This window comes from Trichomonas vaginalis, chromosome I (genome assembly GCF_026262505.1).
Source record: "Trichomonas vaginalis G3 chromosome I, whole genome shotgun sequence".
In the NCBI taxonomy this organism is placed as follows: Eukaryota; Parabasalia; order Trichomonadida; family Trichomonadidae; genus Trichomonas; species Trichomonas vaginalis.
This window is the reverse complement of record NC_067203.1, coordinates 6423249-6446836: the sequence shown is the minus strand read 5'-3', so window position 1 is coordinate 6446836 and position 23588 is coordinate 6423249. Positions and strand designations below refer to the sequence as shown.

At 33.4% G+C, this 23588-nt stretch overlaps 8 protein-coding genes and 5 pseudogenes across 13 annotated transcripts, besides 1 other annotated feature; 9 read left to right on the top strand and 4 right to left on the bottom strand.

Moving 5' to 3' along the window:
* Positions 1-306: 306 nt before the first annotated feature.
* On the bottom strand, positions 307-1716 carry TVAGG3_0939830 (temperature-gated cation channel protein; the record flags this gene model as incomplete). The annotated part of the gene is made up of 1 exon (XM_001327901.1): positions 307-1716. One exon carries the CDS (start codon positions 1714-1716, stop codon positions 307-309), a length of 1410 nt encoding a protein of 469 aa, XP_001327936.1.
* A 719-nt stretch (positions 1717-2435) lies between these two features.
* On the bottom strand, positions 2436-3496 carry TVAGG3_0939820 (spectrin binding; the record flags this gene model as incomplete). The annotated part of the gene is made up of 1 exon (XM_001327900.1): positions 2525-3496. The coding sequence occupies one exon, from the start codon at positions 3494-3496 to the stop codon at positions 2525-2527; it is 972 nt and encodes a 323-aa protein (XP_001327935.1).
* A 635-nt stretch (positions 3497-4131) lies between these two features.
* Positions 4132-23588: part of a mobile genetic element that runs on past the window's edge.
* On the top strand, positions 7774-8225 carry TVAGG3_0939810 (annotated as a pseudogene). The gene has a single exon. A coding segment is annotated over exon 1 (452 nt).
* On the top strand, positions 9574-10532 carry TVAGG3_0939800 (organellar and viral DNA polymerase type B; the record flags this gene model as incomplete). Its single annotated transcript, XM_051252872.1, has 1 exon — positions 9574-10532. A coding segment is annotated over one exon (959 nt), but the record flags the coding sequence as incomplete, so codon positions are not given.
* TVAGG3_0939790 lies at positions 11176-12349 on the top strand (annotated as a pseudogene). The gene has a single exon. A coding segment is annotated over exon 1 (1174 nt).
* TVAGG3_0939780 (integrase core domain containing protein family) lies at positions 12880-13431 on the top strand (the record flags this gene model as incomplete). Its single annotated transcript, XM_051252871.1, has 1 exon — positions 12880-13431. The coding sequence occupies one exon, from the start codon at positions 12880-12882 to the stop codon at positions 13429-13431; it is 552 nt and encodes a 183-aa protein (XP_051078445.1).
* TVAGG3_0939770 (KilA, N-terminal/APSES-type HTH, DNA-binding family) lies at positions 15836-16193 on the top strand (the record flags this gene model as incomplete). The annotated part of the gene is made up of 1 exon (XM_051252870.1): positions 15836-16193. A coding segment is annotated over one exon (358 nt), but the record flags the coding sequence as incomplete, so codon positions are not given.
* On the bottom strand, positions 16957-17418 carry TVAGG3_0939760 (annotated as a pseudogene). The gene has a single exon. A coding segment is annotated over exon 1 (462 nt).
* TVAGG3_0939750 (organellar and viral DNA polymerase type B) lies at positions 17776-18738 on the top strand (the record flags this gene model as incomplete). Its single annotated transcript, XM_051252869.1, has 1 exon — positions 17776-18738. A coding segment is annotated over one exon (963 nt), but the record flags the coding sequence as incomplete, so codon positions are not given.
* On the top strand, positions 19408-20665 carry TVAGG3_0939740 (annotated as a pseudogene). Its single transcript has one exon. A coding segment is annotated over exon 1 (1258 nt).
* On the top strand, positions 20697-21271 carry TVAGG3_0939730 (annotated as a pseudogene). Its single transcript has one exon. A coding segment is annotated over exon 1 (575 nt).
* On the bottom strand, positions 22842-23098 carry TVAGG3_0939720 (uncharacterized protein; the record flags this gene model as incomplete). Its single annotated transcript, XM_051252868.1, has 1 exon — positions 22842-23098. A coding segment is annotated over one exon (257 nt), but the record flags the coding sequence as incomplete, so codon positions are not given.
* TVAGG3_0939710 (uncharacterized protein) lies at positions 23144-23572 on the top strand (the record flags this gene model as incomplete). Its single annotated transcript, XM_051252867.1, has 1 exon — positions 23144-23572. One exon carries the CDS (start codon positions 23144-23146, stop codon positions 23570-23572), a length of 429 nt encoding a protein of 142 aa, XP_051078441.1.

Below are 23588 nucleotides of genomic sequence, written 5' to 3'. Positions count from 1 at the left end.
CTGTTATTTCTTTGCTGCCAGAATAGACAGATGAATGAAGGGCAGTATATCCATTTTTCTTTTTTATGTTGACATCTGCACCATGAGAAATAAGAAATTTTACACTTTCTAACCTTTTGTGATATGCTGCACTATTCAGAGCTGTTGATCCTCTTTCATCTTGTGAATTGATGTCTACACCACAAGAAAGGAGGAACTCAACTACATCTAAGCTAGAGAATACTGCTGCAACATTAAAGAGTGTTTCTCCATCGGAAAATTTCAAACTAACATCTGCACCGTGATCAACAAGAATCTCTACAATTTCTATAAGGTTTTTTTGTGCTGCAATATAAAGAGGTGTAATTGAATTGTAACTTGCTTTTGCATCGATAATGGCACCATGTGAAATAAGAAATTTAATTGCTTCTTTTTATTATATTTTGTAGCATAATGAAGAGGTGTTTCATGACTAAAATCTTTCACATTGATATCTGCATGATTTTTTATTAGAACTTCGAGTGTCTGTAAATAACCCCTCTTTGCTGCAATATGAAGAGCTGTTCTTTGCATAACTCCGTAGCCTTTATTAATATCCGCGCCATGTTTTAAAAGAATTGGTATCATTTCATTACGCTGAAGTTTGGCTGCAAAATGAAGAGGATGCTTATGGTCACTAAAATTATCAACTTTTGCGCCATGGTTGAAAAGAAGCTCTACCAAATTTTTGTTATTATTTTTAACTGCATAATGAAGAGCTGAACGATGATCTTTATCCTTTGAATTGATTTTCATTGTTGAATTGTCCAGCAAATATTTGCGAATATCAAAATTATTCCAATAAGATGCGCAAATCAAAACATTTTTTCCATCTGGAGCTCTTCTAGTTAAATCTAGACTCTTATCTTGGAGAAAATCTAAAGCCTGTGGAAATGAAACAATGCATGGAATGATTGAATTTTTATCATTTTCGTACAGAAGCAAAAGAGCTTTCAAGTTTTGATGACGACTTAAAACTGTGGTATCGATATTTTTAATATCAATAAGATCCCTTTTAAAAAGATATTCGAGAAATTCGTAGTTATGAGATGCGATTGTACTTTCTAATGCATATTTGTTCATTTTAATGTTTTTCATGCATTCATTGATGATGTCTGTATTTCTACCAAAAATTGAGTATAAAAGGCATTTTGGTGTCATTGCGACATTTAAATTCGTAAGGAGGAAAAAGAAAATGTTAACAGATCCGAAATAACAGCATGCTTCAATAGGTGAGTGCATCTGATAGACACTAATATTCGCTGAAAATGATTCTATTGATTCATGACTAACATATTCTTTGAATTTGTCAATTTGGTCGTTCATGATTATGTATAATATTTCTCCTTCTTTCGGAAATGATTTTCGATCAAAATCGACTTGTAAACCTCCATTTGGATTGTTTGAGTAAGTCATTTTTACACTATTGGCAAGTTCTATTACATAAGAATTCGGCAACCTATATTTAGATAAAAATTGGTTTAAAATTTTAATATAAAGCTCGATAAATTGATAATTACACCGAGCTGCCATGAATAAATTATAAACTACTGTTATAATTACCGCTTTATACTTTTTGATTAAAACAGATGAAATCAAATTCAAAATCTCTTCGACAGAATCATTTGAATTCAAGTGGAAGAGTTTCTCATAAGTCTCAATGAAATCATCATATTTATTAAGAAGCTGGTCACTCATAAAAATTAAAAAAAAATGTCTTGTTGTTATATTATCGACGTGTGGTGCCGATGGAATAAAGTTAAGAATTTTCTTTAACGATGTGTAAACTCAATGTCACACCCAAAACCAAAGTCTATGAGTTTGCCAAAATATGATCTGAAAGGAATACTTCATAAAGTAGATTTTCAAAAAGGACTATGAAGATTAAATGTCGTTTGCATAATTGTTGGGCTTCTTGAGTATGTTTCACAAATTGTCGGCTATAATAAAATGAAAAGGCTTAAATTTTGGAGATATTATTATCATATAATTTATATTATTATAATCATAAGATCTGGCATTGTATGTATAACACCACATGTCAACATTAACATTAGTCAATATCAAAATAGAAAAACAATATTTTAAAATATGTTTTTATGTTTGTAATCCCTCTCCTGAACTTATGTTATGTATAGTTCAGTTATACTAAGGTTGCCTAAGTCTCTTGGTATGAATAGTGAACTTGAGAATATTAGATTGATTCATATTAGCAATCTTAATTTATTCAATAAATTTGAATAAAAACTGTTTAATTGTTTTTAACTAATTGTAATCTTATATTTATGTTTAAAGTATATATATACTTTCAATAGATGAAAGTCAATTCGGCTGTTTTAATTGTTATACTACACCTCAATCACATGCCCACCCTGTCCAAAAATATATATAACCAAAAGTGAGCTTAAGACCATATTTTTCCGTATAAGTAAAATGTTTATTTTAATTAATTAAATGAAGAACAAACAATATTCATATGAAGAAATGTTTGGACTATCCGATTATATTACTTGGCTCCAATAGATATTAGAAAGTCTCTTACCTTATTCTTAGAAAATGAAAGCGCAGTTGTTCCATATTTAGTCTTTGCATCTTTATCAGCTCCAGCAGAGATAAGATATTTAACAACTTCAAGACATTCATTATATGATGCATGAATTAGTGGAGTCCATCCATATCTAGTCTTTGCATCTATATCAGCTCCAACAGAGATAAGATATTTAACAATTTCAAGATGACCATTAGCTGATGCCCAAATGAGTGGTGTTTCTCCAAATTTAGACTTTGATTCTTTATCACAACCACCTTTAATAAGTAATTTGACAAGATTAAGATTTCCATTTTCACTTGCAATATGAAGTACATTCTTTTCATACCCCGATGAGTTTTTTAACCAAAGTCCTTCTTCACAAGCTTTTGAAGTCATTTCGCCACTGTTTTTAGAAGAAAGATCTTCAAAGAATTTATAAACTTTATCAAAATCATCAGATTTCTTAAGTGATGAGATTTTGTTTAAAAATTCTTTAGGATAGTTGCGTGATTCATTAGTTCGAGTGGCTGTTGTTTCATTGGCAGAATTTTGTATTTGATTTTGTAAAGTTTGTGTTTCTGTTTGAGGCTTTTTGGTTTCTTCTGTAGAATCAAGCAAATGCTTTTGGTTTTCGTTGATAAAATCAATGATTCCATCAAATGTATTGAATTTCATGTACTTTTTGATAGATTTCAGAATTGAAATGACTTCTTCGAAATTTTGGATAGTAACACTTGCTTTTCGAGTACTGATATATAATTCTTTGGCAGTGAGAGTTGGTGAAGACTGCTTCAGAAGAGTAATGTACTCATCAAAGGTAAAACATGAATATTTCATGATTGTTTTGATATCGCTGATATCGAATGTATCAAAAAAGTTTTCGTTTTGAATATAATCACTGATATGAGCAGCAATATATTCGAAATTCAGATCCAAGGATTGATCCATTTTAGAAAAACCGTTACTTTACAAAAAATCCGAAAACTAACCTTAAACATATGAAGACCATGTCAATTCAAATAATTATATAATTTGTTTACTATAACACATTGTATATGCTTTTCCGGAACTGAAAATTGACTTTTATGAACCAGACTTCAGTTCCAATCTTGCCAAGTATCACATTGATCTAACATCTTAATGCAGTCTGTTCATTTCCCAACGAAATAAGTGTTTTACTTTCAAATTTTATTTCGAAAACAGATCTATTACGACTTTGTTAGACTATTCATATGCAAACTGCGTAAAATTCTTTCTCAAATTGGGGAATATTGTTTTGCCAGCATACCCTTAAAATCATTACATTTACCAGAAACTAAGCGAAAATTATCCAAGGAAGCATTTTAGAAATTTCATATTGTTTAATTTCCAAAATATAACATCAATATTTCTACCTCCTAACATCAGAAATTTCATGTTTTGAAGGAAATAAATTTTTAAAATTAATATATATATCATATTGCAACGTTATTATCATTAATTAATCAGCTTTTAGAGATTGTTCATCATTATCCTCCATATCTTTTTCAATAATAGTTAGTATGGTTATGTTGGGTACGGCGGCACTGCGTTCCACCTTACCCAACATAACCTTAAATATTTACAAAACCGCCACCCACTTCACTTCACTAACGAACTCACTAATGTAAAAAATAAACGTTCTCACTATCGTTCTCACTAACGACTTCACTAATGTTCTCATAAATTTTCCTCAATATCTTCATCATCAGTGTTAACCCTATTGTAGTCATACTTGAAGCCATAAACTTTCTCTAACTTCTTAACGTACAATTTACATAACTTACCTTCGTCATCATATGGTTTAATGATATAACTATTTCTATCTTTATACACAGTCAATGAAAAGTCAACTGGTCTCGGATGTATTTGAAAGAACATGTTTGCTCAGGAAGGAAGAATAAATGTTTAAATGTATGTTTGTTATATGTTTTGATTTGTATGAGTTGCTTTTGTTCTGTCATTTACATCCAAATAAAATTTTCAGTAAAATAAAAAATAAACTTAAAAATTAAATGATATCACACCCTCACGTATGAAAACATAGCACAAAAATAAATTTAGGTGAAGTGGTGAGATCTCACTCTTTTTCAATCATTTTACCCTGTTGAATTCATTGCTTTATAACTCTCTTCCTTGGTTTTTTTAGTTGCTTTCTTCACGTCTGTCCTCCAACTTGACTGTCTTTCTTCTTCGGCCGTAATGATACCAGTTACTTCCAGTCAATGGGTCAAATGGTCTTTGTAAGGGTTTCCATACATTCCATAGGACCGCTGGTGGAAGATTGTGGAGAAGAACATTTTCTTTAGTTCCATCGACTCTATTTAAATGCATTGTTTCACCTTTCATCTGGTCATTAAAGTCTTTTGCGTGTTTTGCAAACTCATCGTCCTTTCCTAAAGCATTTTCTGACTCAGTCGCAACCAAATTGGATGCTTTATTTATGAGCCCATTTTATTTAATCTTAACTTCTTTGCAACCCAGCTCCAATCTTCCTTTATTTGCATCTAATGTCTTCGAAACCCTTCCTCCACTCATTTTATTTACTGCGTCATAAGCTCCAAGTGCTTTTGCTCCAAATGCTAATGCTTTTGTTCCCATTGCGCCTAAAGCTGCCCAAGCTACCATTTACCCATATTAAAATCATCTCTCTTCAATATTATTCATAAAAGTTCTCGTTACTGGAGAAGTCATGAAACATAAACATTCTCACGGCTTCGCCCTCACCGCTTTGCGGTCTATCTAACTTCTTTTCTTATATCATCTATAGCTTCAAAATGTCTGAACAATTGCTAACATCTTCTACAACAGTTATTTCATCATGAACGACTTTCAAGAACAAGCTCATTTAATATGCTATTAAAATCATCTCAATAATGAGTCCATCCTTTCATCTTTAGGTAGCACAACATTTCATTGAAGAAGGTTCGACAAGTCTTATGTTAAACTTACTGACAAAGTTTGTTATACTATAATGCTTCGGCGGCGAATACATATAGTTTGAAAGACATAATATAGATTCTTCAGCAAATTCACTTATACTGGATTTTTATAACAATGTTCTCACGAGACCAAATGCCACCAATTGACAATCTTGTAAGCAATCCTGCTGAACCTTCAACTGTAAACGTCGATGGTAACATTCCACGAAGGTCATCTATTGACATCGTTGAGTCACTGTATTTAAATATTTTCTTAAAGCAATCGTCATTATCTAACCATGCAATAGCTTTGAAGTTTTCATTCGAATATACATCTGCTTCATTAAATGTAAAACCTGACTTCTTTGCAGAGACGACTTTAAAATCTATTGAGTTTGTTTCAAAATTATATGCTATGGTAACTTCTGAAGGTAATGGATGTCCTTCCGCAGTAAGTTGTTCTCTCACTACCGTTTGAAGCTTTGTTTAAAAACTTTCATGTCATCTCTGTATCTAAGTTCACATACACAGCAACAGGAAAACTATCTTGCTTCTTTGTTTCATCATTATATCTCAAAACATTAAAGTTCTTCAATAATATTGTTCTTCCTGCTGGAATACTTCGAACTGTCTGATTTCAATAGCTTTCTCACCTCCTACATACTCTACCCAGTGTCTTGGATATTCATAAGTATACTGACTTTCTTGAATTTTGGTTGGTTTCATCATAACGTGTTCATAGTATATCTTTATACTCTTGTCAGTTAGACTCGGTGCTATGTTCTGAATATTTCTGACTTGCATTTTTAATGGAGATAAAATGAAGCATTTAATACATGAGTAGATGAAGACATGAATGAAACTACAGACAAACTTAACTCTTCTCTTATTCTTCCTTTCAGCAAAGATTATGAATTCTGTTCAAATGGTGTGTATTTCTATTGTGGAAAGATGGGTTCAGGTAAGACATTTAACCTCATTCGTCATATACTCATAACAGACGTTTAGGAAACGACTCTACTATGACCAAATCATTATATCAGCAACTTCAGACTCTATGGATCAACAGCGAAAACATTCATGTCAAAGTTCAAGCATCTGTCGTTAAAGTTCCAGACAGTGAACTCATTGAATTTCTTCAACGTTACATTCGACGTAAGAGAAATATTATGCCATCGTTGAATTTATACAGTCAGGAATGCAAAAGACTTCTGAGAAGATGGAAAGAATTATTGACAAACACCACTTACGTCAGTACTCAGGAGTTTACGATATGAAACGACTTACAAACTACATTCTGTCAAAACTTTCAAAATACCCCTTCAAAAAATATCCTTCAAACACTTTGTTAGTTTGCGACGACTTCGCCGGAAAAGGTTTAGTGTCAAAACCAGACTCACCATTAGCTAACATCATAACTAAAGTCAGACATTACCATTTAACTGTAGCAATACTTATGCAAACATGGAGGTTTTTAGCTTTAAACATAAAACGTCTCATAACTGACTTCGTTATCTTTCAAGGTTTCTCACGCTATGATATTGAACTCATTTGGAAACAGTCAGGTATAACATTACCTTTTGAAGAAATTTGGGAAGCATATAAGTCTCTCATCTCTCCTCGTTCATACCTTGAGATTCATATCATGACTAATACCATTAAAGTCAAAAATATTCCATGGGAACGACCAACATTGTTTTAAAGTTTAACCTTCAATTGACTGATGGTAAACAAATTCCATGCATCTCTGTCGCCATTTCTGTTAATATTTTTGCTGTCATTCATATCATCCACTTCCCCATCCGTTAGCTTTTGAGGATATGCGTTAGAATAGCTGTTCTTAAATGAAGGCTTTTCACCTTTGAGAGCATAAACTCTATAACTTTCTGCATACTTTATGTTTGAACCTCCTGAGCCATCATTGACATAAATTTTTATAGGCTTCCACCCTTTGTTCATGTTCCTGCTTCTTCCCTTAGCTCTTTTGTTCAGTAGTTCTACATCTTTATACACAGCACCTGTCTCAGTGAATTCAACAATATTTTCATTCGTTAGCTTTACATTCAAACCCTTGTCGAGTATATTGTTCATTTCATACATATAAAAGGTTTTTATTCTATATGAAATGAGAAGCAAATCCATCTTAGCTGGTGCCGTTAATGTTCCAATTGAACCAACATCAAATGTTGACTCACGAACGACAAACAATATTGTCATAAAGAACTATAGTTCAGAGTGTTTGAAAGAAAAAGAACCAGAACTTAAGTCGGTGAATTTAAACACAGCTTCAAACGCTAACGCTACATCAGATGTTAAGTTAGAGTATCCACCACTGGACCAAATTCTTTCAAGAGAAGCCAACGACAACCCTTACACAAATGTTCAAACAAATCCTTCAGATAACGTAGACCATTACCTTCTTCAGTTATACCAAACAATTTTACTCAAAGACGATAAGAAGCTTTTGGTAAATCTTATAAGCAAGAACCAAATAATTCTAACAAGGGAGGATTGAAAATGTTATATCACGAATAACAGGGAAACAATGTGTCATTGACTATCTCGACCCTGAAATCGAATGCTGTGGTCAAACTCCACTATTCATGAAAATAGGTAACATCCGCATCATTGAAACACCAGGAACTACAGGAGTTGAGTTTAAGTATAAATATTCGAACGAGTATACAAAACTATCTACTGACTATAAGCTTTGTTTGAAATATGTTTTAGTAAATTAAAGCAGTCAGGACCTCGGTCTTGGCGCTTTGCGCCGTCAGTCAAAAAATTTCAAGTTAGCAATTTGTAATATCTATCCAAAACTTCTTCAACAGTATCGAACTCATCTTCATAATGCAAACCTAATCTTATTGACTTGGTGCAGTTTTCACTAACACAATATTTTTCTGTTCTCTTGACTGACATAACTAACTCATTTGTTTCATCAAACAGCAACAACCAAAGTTCATGACCTAATACATAACATTCATACTTTATATTTTTAGCTCTGAGTTCTCTTGTAAGCTGTTGCATTTAATATTTTCTAAAAAGTCAACTTCAACAGTCATTCGCACTGGTGCCTTCAGTTCTACAGGCTCTCCTTGAAAGTCAACAAGTCTGAATTGCATGTCTTTCAAATTATGAGGACTAATGCGAACCCATTTACCTAAATGAGTTGCTATGACAGGAACGTTTGGAATGAACATTGAATTGACTGCATAACAGAAAGATTTATATTCTACTGAACCTTTACTATTAACTCCTGAAATGCCTGTGACATTAGCTATTTTAGACTCAATGTATAAACAATTACCATAACATACGTATGGAACAGATTTCATCTCAATCGTTTTGTCAACACTTTTCAAAGGTGTCATATGGTATGCTCCCAAAAGAAGTTGAACTCTATGACTCATTCGTGTTATCTTGAACTCTTTCTTGCTACTGAACTTCAATGTTCCCTCAGAAGAGAGTTCGACATCTATGTTGTCAATAGTTTCTTCATTTATGAGAGTATCTATGACTCCAGCAATTTTATCTATTCTATACTCTGCTCTGTTAGGAAATGTTATAAAACTTCTTTTGTCATCTATTTCAATCTCTATGAAATCTGTTTCATCTGTTATGACAAAAGTTGCGATAGTATTGAAGTCAACAACTCTGAAAGCAAGTGCTTCATTCTGAAGACCTAAGTTTGTTTGTAGCTTTACTGTCCATATTCGTTTGGGTCTGTACTTTGCAAATAGAACAACATTTTATTCTCATTAAAATATGACTATTGCTGCATATGCGTATGAAACAAATGAAGCAAGAAGAGCACATGAACTAGTAAACGAAAACTCAACTTTAACCATTGAAGGCAATGATTTAGTCATTGACGATGGAAAAACTAAAAAAGTCATTGATTTCGATACTTTTAACACTTATGACCCATTCATTACAATAAGTTTTCCTATCATAAATGATGGAACGGTGCAATATATAAATTCTACAGTAGATGCCTCATTAGTGAAAGTACTTAATGTTCTCATTGAATTGTTAAAGAGCTTTCGATTTGACGACAACATTAAATGCCTAAAGAATTTAGTCATGAATGAGAAACAAATTCTCGGCGTTGCTGGTAGCAGTAATGATGTACACCTTATGACATTAGAATATTATAACGAACATAAAGATGAACTGAAAGGAGAGAAGGGTGACACCGGACCACAAGGACCACAAGGAATACAAGGAATACAAGGACCTCAAGGCGAAAACGGTTTGGATGGAAAGGATGGAAAGGATGGAAAAACTGCTAAATCATGGATATGGGACCTTATAAATACTGGTTTAACAGCTGCTTCATATGGAGTTCTTCAATACCAAATCGGAAAGATATGGGCAGTACTTGGTGAAGAAGCTTTAGATGACGTTAAAAATGCTTTGAACTTCATTTCAAATGGTTCGGATACTATTAAAACTTTATCTGGTTGGATGCAAGAAACAAGGAGTCAAATAGATACTGTAAGACGTATAGCAAACAATGCACGTACGGGATTGGATACTTTACGAGAAGCACAAAATACACTAAAGGAAGCAAATGATATTCTTGGCTCAGTATCAGACATGCATGAAGATTGGCTTAAAGGTATTGACAAATCTTTAAAAAATCACAGTCAGTCTATTGCTGACTACAAGAAAAGTATAGATTTTTTACATAGTGCTATGGACGTACATGATGGAAGCATAAGGAACTTACTTAATGCTAACAATAACTTACCAGGAACTATTAAAGCATTTATAAAGTCCTTTGTAAAACCCGGTGCTCTAACATTTAGGTCTTTGAGAGCAAGAGCATTGAAGTCAAGAGATGCAGAAACTCCAGAAGAACCACCAAAACCAACAGCTAATGAAATATTGTTCGAATATTTTCCAAGGTACTCTGTTCTCATTGCATACATTCAAGAAATACTTAAGAAAGCAGACTTGACTTTAGGAGATGATGAAAGTTCTGTATATCTTTCGTTCCAGTTTCAAATAGCAGAACTTTTGAGACAGATATGCTTAATGTATGACAACATCTCTGATTTCACAAGATATGATGACGACCATGACCCCGAACACGGTGAAGAAGAAGTTTTACAAACATCCATTAAGACAGGAAAGGTTTTAACTCAAAGTCTCATTATTGACACCAAAGATGGCGAAGTGGACGTTCTTCAAGAGCTGAAGAAAAATACTTCTTCGGGAGGTGGTGGTAGGCATGAACTTGAAATAAATGAGATAGAAGAGAAATTAGCCGAAAAAGCAGATAAAAACCATGTTCATTATATAACTTCAGATGAACAGATTATAACGGACTACCATGGATATTTAACACAGGATGAAAAAGTGAAGACGGAAGATGTTAATGAAAGAAGATATAAATACATTCGTGCTAAAGGTTATGACATAAGCTGTACTGTACATTATGACACAGGTAAAGCGCTAGAAGCATTTAGTTATAACGATGAAATTTATGCCTCTACTTTCAATGTTAACGGTGTATTAGTTGAACCAAGATTTACTTTGAGAGTTAAGGCAAAAATAACTTTTGAAGATGCTATTAAAAGTAGAGCCGACAAAGATGAACTTGACGCAACGAACAAAGTTTTGAAATCTCATAAACACAATATCTCCGATATAAATGAACTTCAAGCTACATTAAATAGTAAAGCCGACAAAAATCATACACATAAATCCTTCACTACTGTTAGAGCAGACGACATAATATTGAACTATGATTTGGGTTCAAGTGCACCTTTAGAGAATCCGAGTACAAGCGTAAAAGATACTCTTAACAATTTAGATAAGAGTTGCAGGAATATCGAAGATCATGCCAGAAACTTTGAAGCATATGAACTACCATCAATGTTAGACAGTAAAGCCGACAAAAATCATACACATAAATCCTTCACTACTGTTAGAGCAGACGACATAATATTGAACTATGATTTGGGTTCAAGTGCACCTTTAGAGAATCCGAGTACAAGCGTAAAAGATACTCTTAACAATTTAGATAAGAGTTGCAGGAATATCGAAGATCATGCCAGAAACTTTGAAGCATATGAACTACCCGCAATGTTAGACAAGAAAGCAGACAAAACTTATGTGGATGCAGAACTAACAAAGAAATTTTCGAAACCAGATACAATGACATTTACAACAGAAATTATAAATGGTGAACCAGCAACTCCATTTGAATTTGTTAGAGGTCTTCAACCAGATACTTTTGAATTTTTCTTGGATAATTCTATTGAACTAACATTACATTATAAAAGTGGAACAAATGCAACATTTCATCCGGGAGATACATTCCAAATGGTATTTAATGACATAAGTTCTTTAGAATATGTTTATAGAGTTATGAGCATATATGATTTAATATATCCTATAGGAGCTGTTTATACGTCTATGAATCCAATAAATCCAAACACTTTATTTGGTGGTAGATGGTATGAAATAGTTGACAGTTTTCCATTCTACACTAATACGCAGTCAATGAAGATGGGAGGTTCAAAGAAAATAGGTATTGAAAACCTTCCTTCACATATGCATAGGTTCAGTGGAAGAACATCTGTGGAAGGAAACCATTCACATTCAATAACAAAAAGAGGTTATATAAATCTTGCAGCGGGTTCGATAGACAGGGAATGAACAGATATGATATCTCAGATGACCCCAAAGATGTTAGCACAGGTATTTTCTGTGGAACTGCAGGAAATCATACACATGTTGTAGCTGGTATTACAGACCCAGCAGGTAATGGAAAAGATTATATGCCTCCTTATATAACAATGCACGCTTGGATACGAGTTGGTTAAAATCTTTAACTTTACATAAATGAGCTTGAAAGAAGTATTCGAACAACATCCATGGAGGTCATTTAAGAAGTTCAATGAAGCTGCAAAGAGTTGGGGATTTACTAACAGAGCTGAAGTGAAAAGGTTCTTTGACAAAAATGTTGTACATCAAACAAAAATAAACCCTTACGACTACTTTTTACCAATTTACTCCAACACTCCTGACGCATACCAATTTGACACTCTCATTCAAAGCAGAAAAGGAGGACATAAACCATTCTTCATCTTCATTAATGTTAACACTCGCAAAGCATATGCATATCCAATGAAAAATAAAGGAACTCGTGAAGTGTTAAGAGTTTTACAAAAGTTTGTAGCAGAACATAGCCCAAGTACTTTAACATCAGACCAAGACAGTGCATATCTCAGCAATGAAATCACAGATTTTCTCATTAAGCATAACATAACTCACTACACTACTGAAGACCATAACCATAACATACTCGGCATCATAAACCGCTTCATAAGAACGCTCAGAGATTTAAATCAAGAGCGAGACTTTACCGAAGAAACAATGAAACATTTTCTCGAAGTATATAATTCCTCAACACATTCTACAACAGGACATACACCAAATTCAATGACACAACAACAAGAAGAAAAGTATATACAAAAGAAACGAAGCCAAACACAAAATATCAGAAATTCAACACAATTTACCCTCATTCCTGGTACAAAAGTTCGTGTAGTTCTTGACGACAAACCGTTGACAAAGAAACGTTTAAGGTTAAGTCGAAATTATTATATCGTAGACTCTACGCAAGGTAATGGATATCTTATAAAAGCTGCCGACGACTCTATTGCGTTTTATCCTCGTCATAAATTAGTCGAAAGTAGTAATGGCAAACTTGCTGAAACCATTGACGAAGCAAAGCGAGGAGTGGTTATTGAAATACTTGACTACAATATAAACGATGACACTTATAAAGTAAGATATGAAGGAGGTGTTGAAGATGTTATACCATCTAAGAACTTGAGAGAGTCAAAGCCAACACATCTGGGACCATTAGAGCGGGAGTACTGGAAAGACAAAAATATGCCAGAAAGAATAAGAAAATTCTTCTAAACTTTTTCATTAGATGTAAATCAGACATGAATGAGAACAGTCATGTATTATTAATGGTACCATTTATTTTAACATAAAGACGCAAAAGCGGCGAGACGAAGTCCATGACCAAAAATAATGTTTAGGGTAGATGGTTAGATCTAACCTCATTTCTACCCTCATTTTTTGTATTTGACGGGATTAATTTCTTGATTTCAGGGATTTTTTGACGAAGTGCAAATCTTCACTTCGTCAAAAATAACAGTTATCTAACCTCATTTCTACCCTCATTTTTTGTATTTGACGGGATTAATTCTTGATTTCAGGGATTTTTTGACGAATGCAAATCTTCACTTCGTCAAAAATAACAGTTATCTAACCTCATTTCTACCCTCATTTTTTGTATTTGACGGATTAATTCTTGATTTCAGGGATTTTTTGACGAAGTGCAAATCTTCACTTCGTCAAAAAATAACAGTTATCTAACCTCATTTCTACCCTCATTTTTTGTATTTGACGGGATTAATTCTTGATTTCAGGGATTTTTTGACGAAGTGCAAATCTTCACTTCGTCAAAAAATAACAGTTATCTAACCTCATTTCTACCCTCATTTTTTGTATTTGACGGGATTAATTCTTGATTTCAGGATTTTTTGACGAAGTGCAAATCTTCACTTCGTCAAAAATAACAGTTATCTAACCTCATTTCTACCCTCATTTTTTTATTTGACGGGATTAATTCTTGATTTCAGGGATTTTTTGACGAAGTGCAAATCTTCACTTCGTCAAAAATAACAGTTATCTAATGAAAAATGAAAGTTATTTCTTATTTATCTCATGAAAGTTGTGTTGAAATAAGTCCTGGGAAGAGTATTATATAAGGCGTTTTGTGAAGAATATAGCAACCGTCGGAATACAGACGGTTGCTTTTTATACAAAATTCATGCAGGAATTCCTGATGAAATCAAACAGGTTAGAGGAACGTATGTAGACCCAAGACTTATAAACTATATAGCAATGTGGCTTCTCCAAAATATTGCATAGCAGTTGGAAAAATTATGGACTCCATAGACAAGAAAGTTCATGAGAAATTAGATGAAGAAGAACTCGAAGATACAGTAGAGAATGCTAAACCTTTTTCGAACAAGAAGTTAGAAAAATGCATGAAAAACAATTAGAACATGAACGTGAGATATGTTATGATTATAGAGATTCTCCATACGAACTAGACCAATGGGAACAAGAAGATTTAAGAGAGAATTTAGAGAATATGAACTCGCTAAGATAGCATTAGAAACTGCAGAAAAGAAGTTAAAAGTTTGGGGTCGTTTTGTACAAAAATATTGTGAGTAAATGAACCATTTATTTTTGCTGAATTCGTGAGATTCTGAGTAAAATGGCATATGGCATGTGTCAAACCGTTGAGTTTTCACAAAATTCCAAAAATAACGTTTACCATGTAAAATGGTTATAAATAATGAGGGTAGAATTCGTGGTAGAAATTTAGGTTAGATATACCCATCTACCCTAAAAATTATTTTTGCTGAATTCAGCACAAATTCTGAGTAAAATGACATATGGCACGTGTCAAACCGTTGAGTTTTCACACATTTAAAAATTGCTGCGGAAAGTTCGTCAAAAAAGTGAAGGTTCCCGATGGTTTTCAAACCGCCATACTTTACATGAAGATAGTTTACAATGTCAACTAAATATCATGTATGATAGAAACGGTTATGTAAAAGTTTACATTTTGTAAAGTTTTGTCCTGATTCAAGACAAGTCTTGTATTTTTTCAGAACAAGTCTTGTATTTTTTCAAGACAAATCTTGTCCTGATTCAGAACAAGACTTGCACTTTTTAGTCAGTCAGTTTTTCTTGTAAAGTTCTCAAATTGAGAACAATTGTCCTGATTCAAGACAAGTCTTGTATTTTTTCAGAACAAGTCTTGTATTTTTTCAAGACAACTTTTCCTGATTCAAGACAAGTCTTGTATTTTTTCAGAACAAGTCTTGTATTTTTTCAAGACAAATCTTGTCCTGATTCAAGACAAGTCTTGCACTTTTTCAGGAAATCCTATCGTCCAACTTTACAAATGTCACTTTTCAACATGATTGCATTTTGGTCGGGGGACAACTTTCTCTCATTTTGTCACTTTTCTATCGTCGTGTTTTGTCACTTTTCCCTCAGGGTGTGTGTCAGAAAATATCCAAAATCTTTATAGCCTCGTATCTCCTTCAATTCTTGACGGTTTGACATGTATGACACACCATTCAATTCAGAATTATGTGCTGAATCTTATGACCTTCATTTGTTCGTGACTTCTTTTCACATATGTAACCATGAATTTTTAACATTTCTTTAACACAGAAAAATAAAGTTAGTTTTTTTATAAAATATTTTTTTTATCCGGAATATAAAGACAGATATGTCAACAACAGAGAACACAACAACTGCTATCGTTCATGAAGCCATTAATGAAGAATATGAATACATACAGTATAACAAACAATTGAGACTCATTCGTTCAGTCAAAGATGACATGTACCAAATGCAAAGTATAATGAATGCTCTTCGTTCTACAAAGCAAGCATATCATTGGTTTGAAAACCAACAGACAAAAGAACTTTTAGAAGAATTTCCTCATATGATTGCTTCCCTCGGAAAACCGAGAGAAGAGATTCCGTACGAAAATCGCAAGAATTTGGCTCCTGGTTTGAAAGGTTATTATGTTCATAGACTTTTAGTAAACGCTGTAGCAATGTGGGCTTCACCTCGTTATGCTTGTTATATTTTCATGATGTTAGATGAACTATATAAAGCAGAACGTGGAGAGATGGAAAAGAAACTTCAAGCAAAAGATGAAGTCATTGAATCCAAAGACAAAAGCATACAGAAAAGAATACCGCGTTCAGTACCAAAAGGAAAGGAAAAGAGTTATAAGTATATGATATATACTGAAGAGTTGGAGAGAAGAAGACAGAGATATGGTTATGTTGCATTTAGTCAGAAGAAACAACAAAGCTTTTATGACCTTGCTAAGATTTACAAATCTGACAGAAACTGGTTCTATCGTGAAAACTTACCGATTTCAATGACACCGAATGAGCAAATAAAGGAAATTGTCAAAATACTCTTCCTCAAACACACTATGACATCAAAGGTTGCACAATACTTACATTCAAAGAAGACTTACATTACTGAAGGAAAAAATAACAGAATATTTCGATAACTTCAAAGAGGAAGAATAAAAAAATCTAAGCTAATTTTATTTTTTTTATAAAATTTTATCTCATATGAAAGAACATGAATTTAGAATATTCGGAACTCATGACAGAAGAAGAGAACGAACAACATGTAAAAGATTATGCAAAATTTCTGAAGGTATATAAAGCATTTAAACAATATCTAAATGCTTCTAAAGATTATGCAAAATTTCTGAAGGTATATAAAGCTTATGAAAAAGCGTATGAAAAGTTTATACATTGGGGAATTGTTGTAAAATATCGATATGAAGACTAACCAAAAATATATTTTTGCTTAAATAGCTTCAGGGTCAATTTCTTCAACCATTTCACTTCCTTCGTCAATGTCAATTGAAGCTTCTTCAACCTTTGGTAAGAATTTCTGTATAACATCTTTGTTCGTTATTGTCTTCAGAGATGAAGGATAATATTTCACATTTGTTTCACCTTTTTATATTCTTTCTGCTGCGATAAATCTAAACAATACTGAAGAAGTCAATATTAGAGTTCTTTATACAGTATAATGAGTATCTTTGACATTCACGAAGAAACTCTTTTGTTTCAAAACTACTGCTAACTCTTGTGAAGTATAACGTTTGCGGTCAATGACAATAGCTAATGGTCTGACATACTGACCAAACTTAGATTCTTTCACAAACTTCTTGTTAAAGATAACATTAACGTTTGAAGCACCATTGAACTCATTCTTGATGGCAGTAGCGAGAGCATTGTATGAAAAGAACTTGCAATCTTGCATGTGTTTCATTAAAATAAAAATATTAAATTATTTTGAAAAATAACTTAAAAAATAATCTAATTTTTTTAAAAAAATTTTTTTATTTCCTACTAAAGATGTATCGGAAGTTGTCTAAGTTAGAACACTCGGAAATAAAACAACTTCTTACAGAAGCTAACATAGAAGTAGCAAACATTACGCGACAAACAAAAAAGCACTCGCTGACATCTCAATGACTACAATGGTGAAATAAGTTATGATAGAATTCATGAGTTCATAAAGCCACAACGCGGCGAGGACGAAGTCCATGCAAGAACTTTTCCTTTAAATGACGTTGCTATTGACTTATATCATAGACGTTCAGTACCTCATGAAGTAAGAAGAGAAATGTTTGACATAACAAATGCAAACGTTGGTGAAACAAGAAGAAGAGACGACACACTGAAACAACAGAGAAGAGAGATGTTTAAAAGTGCTATAGAACAAGTTCGCAAAGCTAACGATGTCATTCGTTCCATTGACGACAAACCAAAAGAAGGTGAGAGATGGTTAAAGAAAGATGAAGAGAATAGGAAGAGAAATGTGAAGTCAGGCAATAGACTCATTGACTTTAACATCGAAGCTTTAGATGAACCAAACAGAGACTACTTACACAAACATTTCGGTAAGGTTTTCATGAGACTCTTAGAGAAAATTAAAATAAACTCACAACAGAGATGGATGGTATGTTATAAACTTGGTGGAAAGTATGAATGTTCTACGTTAAACCTCAATAATATTGGAACATTACTACATCAGCTCTTGAAGGAGAACTTTATATCAGAGATAGAAGCAAATGCTGCAGGTATTGTTGAAATGCACTATGACTTCTTCTTGACAAACATAAAGAATCTTACTGAAATAAAGATGTATGATTTAACAGAATATGAAGGCTTAACGATGTCAGATGTAAAGAAAGGCAAACCAAAAAAGAGACCATATAGAGATGAAAGCACACTGACAAATGACCAGAAAGCCATTTTGGAAGCTCTTAAGCAAACAGGAAACCCAGCACTTATAGAAAGCTTTTGGAAAGATAATGGTGAAAAGAAGTTTTATAAGAAGAGAAGCGGTCAGTTCTGGAAGTATCTTTGCACATTACCTATAAATCTTGAACGCTACCAAATCTTCAATGAACTGAACAAAAGAACTGCAACACTTATGACAGAAGACAATTGTTTCGTTTATGCTTGCATTCAGGCTGGAGTAAATGAAGAAACTATTGACCACATGAGAGAAGTCATTCGTGTTAGAGACTTTCCTCAAAGTAAAGTACAAGAAATTTCTGACGCAACAGGTATAGCATTTAATGTTACCATTGGTTACTTCAATGACTCAAGACATAATGAAATAAAGAGATACATACCAAAAGAATGTGAAACTGTTCGAACTATTGACTTACTTCTTGTTGAAGACCACTACATGCTAAATGAAAGATTCCAATGACAACATATTTCATTCGCAACTATATAGAAATCTTGAAGGAGTGTGGTGGAATGAACATGAGAAACAGATGAAGATTTATACAAAGAGAGAAGATAAATATGTAGTTCGTTATGATAGAACACACCGTTATGGGATGTTATGAAAACATTGTGGGAGTGCAAATATTTCGAACCTATTTCTTATGGAGAACTTTTCACATATACGACTGACTTATATAAACAGAACCTTGCACCATTTAAAGATTTGACATATGCTCCAAAGTATTGTGTACAACTGAAGAAGAAAGCAGAGTCAAAAGAAGTAAATAAAAATAAGTGCAAGTTCATTCCTGAGCACGTTTTCTTTGCTGACTTTGAGTGTAGTACCGATGGCTTTCATAAAGCTTTTAACATCTGTTATGACAGTGAAGATGGTTCAGTGAGTGAAAGCATTTGGGGTCAGAACTGTGCAACAGAATTTTTGGAACGACTTCCTGACAAGAGTTTAATATATTTCCATAACCTCAGTTATGATATAAACTTCATCTTAAGACACATGACAGAAGTGAAAGGAACTCCCATCATTAAAGGTTCACGAACAATGCAAATAACTGGCTTATATAAAGGAAGGGCAATTATTATAAAAGACTCTTACAGTGTTATAAATAAGAAGCTTAAACTATTTCCTGCTATGTTTAACTTACAAACAGGACCGAAAGAAGTATTTCCATACAACTACTACAGCAGTGTTTTGTTAGCAAATGACAACAGAACTGGTGTCATTTCTGAAGCATGTAAGTTTATCCGGATGTGATACGTTCATGAAAAACATAGATTCCATCAAAGGTTGCAGAATAGATGAGAACCACTTCGACTTAGAAAATATAGCACATTTTATGCAAACAAGATGTAAGAATTTTAAGAGAAGGTTTTGTTAAGTTCCGCAATGACATATTGAAAGAGTTTGATTTAAACGTTTATGACTACGTTAGTATTTGTTCTATTGCTAACAAATTGTTTGAGAACAGAGTGTACTTCCCGAATGGAAATCTTATGACCTCTCAAATAAACCAAGAGAATTTATTTCGAGATGCATTCAAGGTGGAAGATGTATGCTGTCAGATAACATGAAACAAAAGAGCGAAAAGAAACTCATTGCTGACTTCGACGCTGTTTCATTATATCCATCAGCTATAGCAAGACTTTATACTTTAGAAGGAATTCCAAAGTATTGAAGGATGAGATGTTAAGCACAGAGTATCTCATGAGACATTTATTCGATGACGACCAAAAGGAACCCATTGGTGAAAAGTTTATGTCTGGCTTCTTTGTTCTCATTAAGATAACAGAGATTGGAATACATAGACACTTTCCTTTAATAGTTTGTGACCCTGAACTAAATCCAGAACTTAACGTTCCCAGAAGTTCAAACACTTGCTGTTTAATGTATGTTGACCATATAACATTACAAGACCTCATAAAATATCAAGGTGTCAAATGTGAAGTGTTGCAAGGATACTATTACGATGGAAACAGAGATATTAGAATAAGAGATGAAGTAAAGAAGTTGTTTGAGTTAAGGTTAAAGTATAAGAAAGAAGGAAATCCTTTGCAAGAAAATATAAAGCTCATTCTGAACAGTATTTATGGCAAAACTATTCTATCTCCTATTGAGTCAAAAATAACCATAGTAATGACAAAGATGCTATAAGATATGCCATCAGAAACTACAACCATATAGTGAAGTTCGAAGGTTTGGATGGTTCAGATAAAACTATTTTCAAGCTAACGAAAAGCATTTGCAGACACTTTAACTTCTGTCCACTTGGTGTTAATATTCTATCTATGTCGAAGAGAATAATGTGTGAAGTATTCTGTACTGCTGAAGATATGGGTCTTCAAATATTTTACCAGGACTGCGATAGCATGCATATTTTCAATGAAGACATCCCACTGTTAGCTCAGGAATTTCAGAAGAGATACGGTAGAGAACTTATTGGTAAAACATTAGGTCAGTTCCATTCTGACTTTGCAGAAATCACACCTGGAAAACAAAGTTTAGCATACAAGTCAATATTTTGTGGAAAGAAGACCTACATAGACTTACTCACTAACGATTTAAATGAAGTTGCATTCATGCACGTTGTAAAGGTGTAAAACAAGACGTTCTTGCTTTAACCGCTAATGAAATGTTTCCTGAAGCTATACAATGCTATTACAATGAAGATAAGAACATTCACATACCTGTTGGAACATATGACAAAGACTCTGAGTTCAGTTTAATGAAACTTTACAAAGCACTTCATGATGGTCAAGAGATTGGATTTGACTTATGTAAGTCTTCTAGTCCTTGCTTTGCTGAAAAGTTTAACTTCTCAATAACGACTAAAACAAGCTTTATTCGTAAGTTGAAGTTCTGAGGTCATTTATTTTTGTCAGCAATGAGGTCATTCGTGATAAAAATAATGAGGTCATATATTTTTGTCATTTATGTATAACCATTGTCTCTCTTAAACTTTGCAATAGACAGCTTTGTTCTTCTTCCTTCTACATCTGTAATGTTTATATAATCTTTGCTATACTGTCTTAAGACATTCATTCGTCTGTATTGAGTTCCCATGAAATAGTAAAAGACATCTTCACTTGGGACATAGTAGTAATTTTCTAGAGTAAATTTAGAGTATTGTATAATTTCAACAGCATCTTCAGGAAGAGTGTCTACAATGTCAAACCAATAGCCATTCGAACCAGAAATATTTCTCATGTTTTTCTTCTCGACACCCACCTTAAGTTTGAGATATGAAAGTCTCCTCTGTCTCTGTTTATATGGTCTACTTCTCGAAGTCCTTCAGGATTCGGTATAAATTGATTTGCAACAATTTTATGCTTAAAGAGTTTATGTTTGTTTAAATAAACACAAATATAACCATCACCGTTGTCAAACTCACTAACAACTCTTTTATTGCTTATACGTCTAATTGGATATGGGTACTCTGAAAAGATTTCATAGTCATTGTCATGTTCGAGTGTTTGCCAATGTCCTTCACCTTCCATGCCTTTCACTCAAATAAAAATTTTCAGAAAAAATAAAACTAGCGTAGATTTTACAATACTGCGATGGTAGAGTTTAAGAGTTTGTGCTTCAATGTAGAGACAGTCCTTATGGTCTGGAGGTAAGAACACTGGGCAGTTATGGTCATGAGTGGAGAACATGTCTATCCAAAACTCACGATTGAAGCCAGTTAATTTATAGTATTTAGGGTTAGGAAGTGGTGAAGTTCTTGTATGACCAATGAACTCATTTTCAACTCCCTTACTTAAGTTTGAATATAATATAGCTTGCTTTCTATCCCAAATGCCAGGTGTTACAATCTTTGAAAATTCATTTTTCCTCGGAAGCATTGCATAATAACTGAAAACATTCTTGAAGTCTTCATTGAGTTCAGAGATTTGAAATCTTATACGTAATGGATTTTCTTTCTCTTTAGTGACTTCATTGAATGGTGAATATATAACAAACTGACAGTCATGTGTTCCATCTTCATTTTCATTAAATTCATAATGAAAGTCTATAAGTTGTGGCCGACTACCTTCTTCCTTCAGTTGTGCAAGAAACTCACGTAAAGGCTGTAAAGTTTGTACTTCAATGTTGAACTTTTTCTCGAACATCTCATTAAATGAAATCATACATTGCAACAATGTTGTATCGTCTTTAAAGTATTTGTATATGTGAATGTTTTGGGCGCTTAAAGACTGTTCGTCATTTTCTATCTCGACTTGAAGTATAAAGTCAACCTTTCTGAAAGCACGTGTTATATACATAGATGTTATGCCAATGTACTTCTCTTCATTTATGTTCACAATCCAGTCTGTTGGAAACTTAAACGTTACTCTGTTCCCCTTTATTTTGACGTCAGGGTTTTCACTACTGAACGCAACAGTTAAAGGTATTTGTCTATACATTTAATTCGGATAAAAATAAACCATTTACTCTTTCTTGCTTCAGCTTCTTTAGCTTTTGCTTCAGCTTCTTCTCTAGCTTTTTTCGCCAGTAGTCTTGGGTTCTTTTGTCTTCCAGCAGCTAATGCAGCAAGTTGTTTTTCACTAAGTTTTCTCTTTGGTCTCTCTGGCTTTTGTTCTTGTTTTTGTTCCTTCAGTTCGGATAAAATTTGCTCGCGAATTTCTTTCTTCAATGCTTCAACATCTATGACCCCTTGAGTCTTGTCCGTAGGACTTGTCTGAGTCATTTGACTGCAGATAAAAAACTAAATTAAAACTTTAACCAATGTAAAATGAGCTTGTCAAAATCAGAACGAGAGTCTATTATATTAAATGACGCAAGAGGAATACAACATCCTTTCTATTACGTAAGTCAGAGTAAAGATGGTAAAATATATGTAAGAAAAAGAAAGGTTCCATTAGCGAATGCAGAAAGCGACAACATTAAGGTGCATGACACCGAGGGCGAAGCCCATATAAAACCTTCTGTTCAAACTGAAAAGTCAATAGAACCAGAAGAAAAGAAGCCAGATGTACTTTCAATAACGAACCAAGAGCTTATTGCAAAGTTCGTGAATTTCATTGAAAAACAAACCGAGTCAAAGAACCCTGACCCGCCAGTGAAAGAAGTTGAGACAAAAGAGAATGTACAGTTCATTGAAAATGTCAAGAAACAACTTCCACCACGAATGCCAAGAAGAAGAGTGAGAATAATGAAGTAAATAGATATTTTTATCT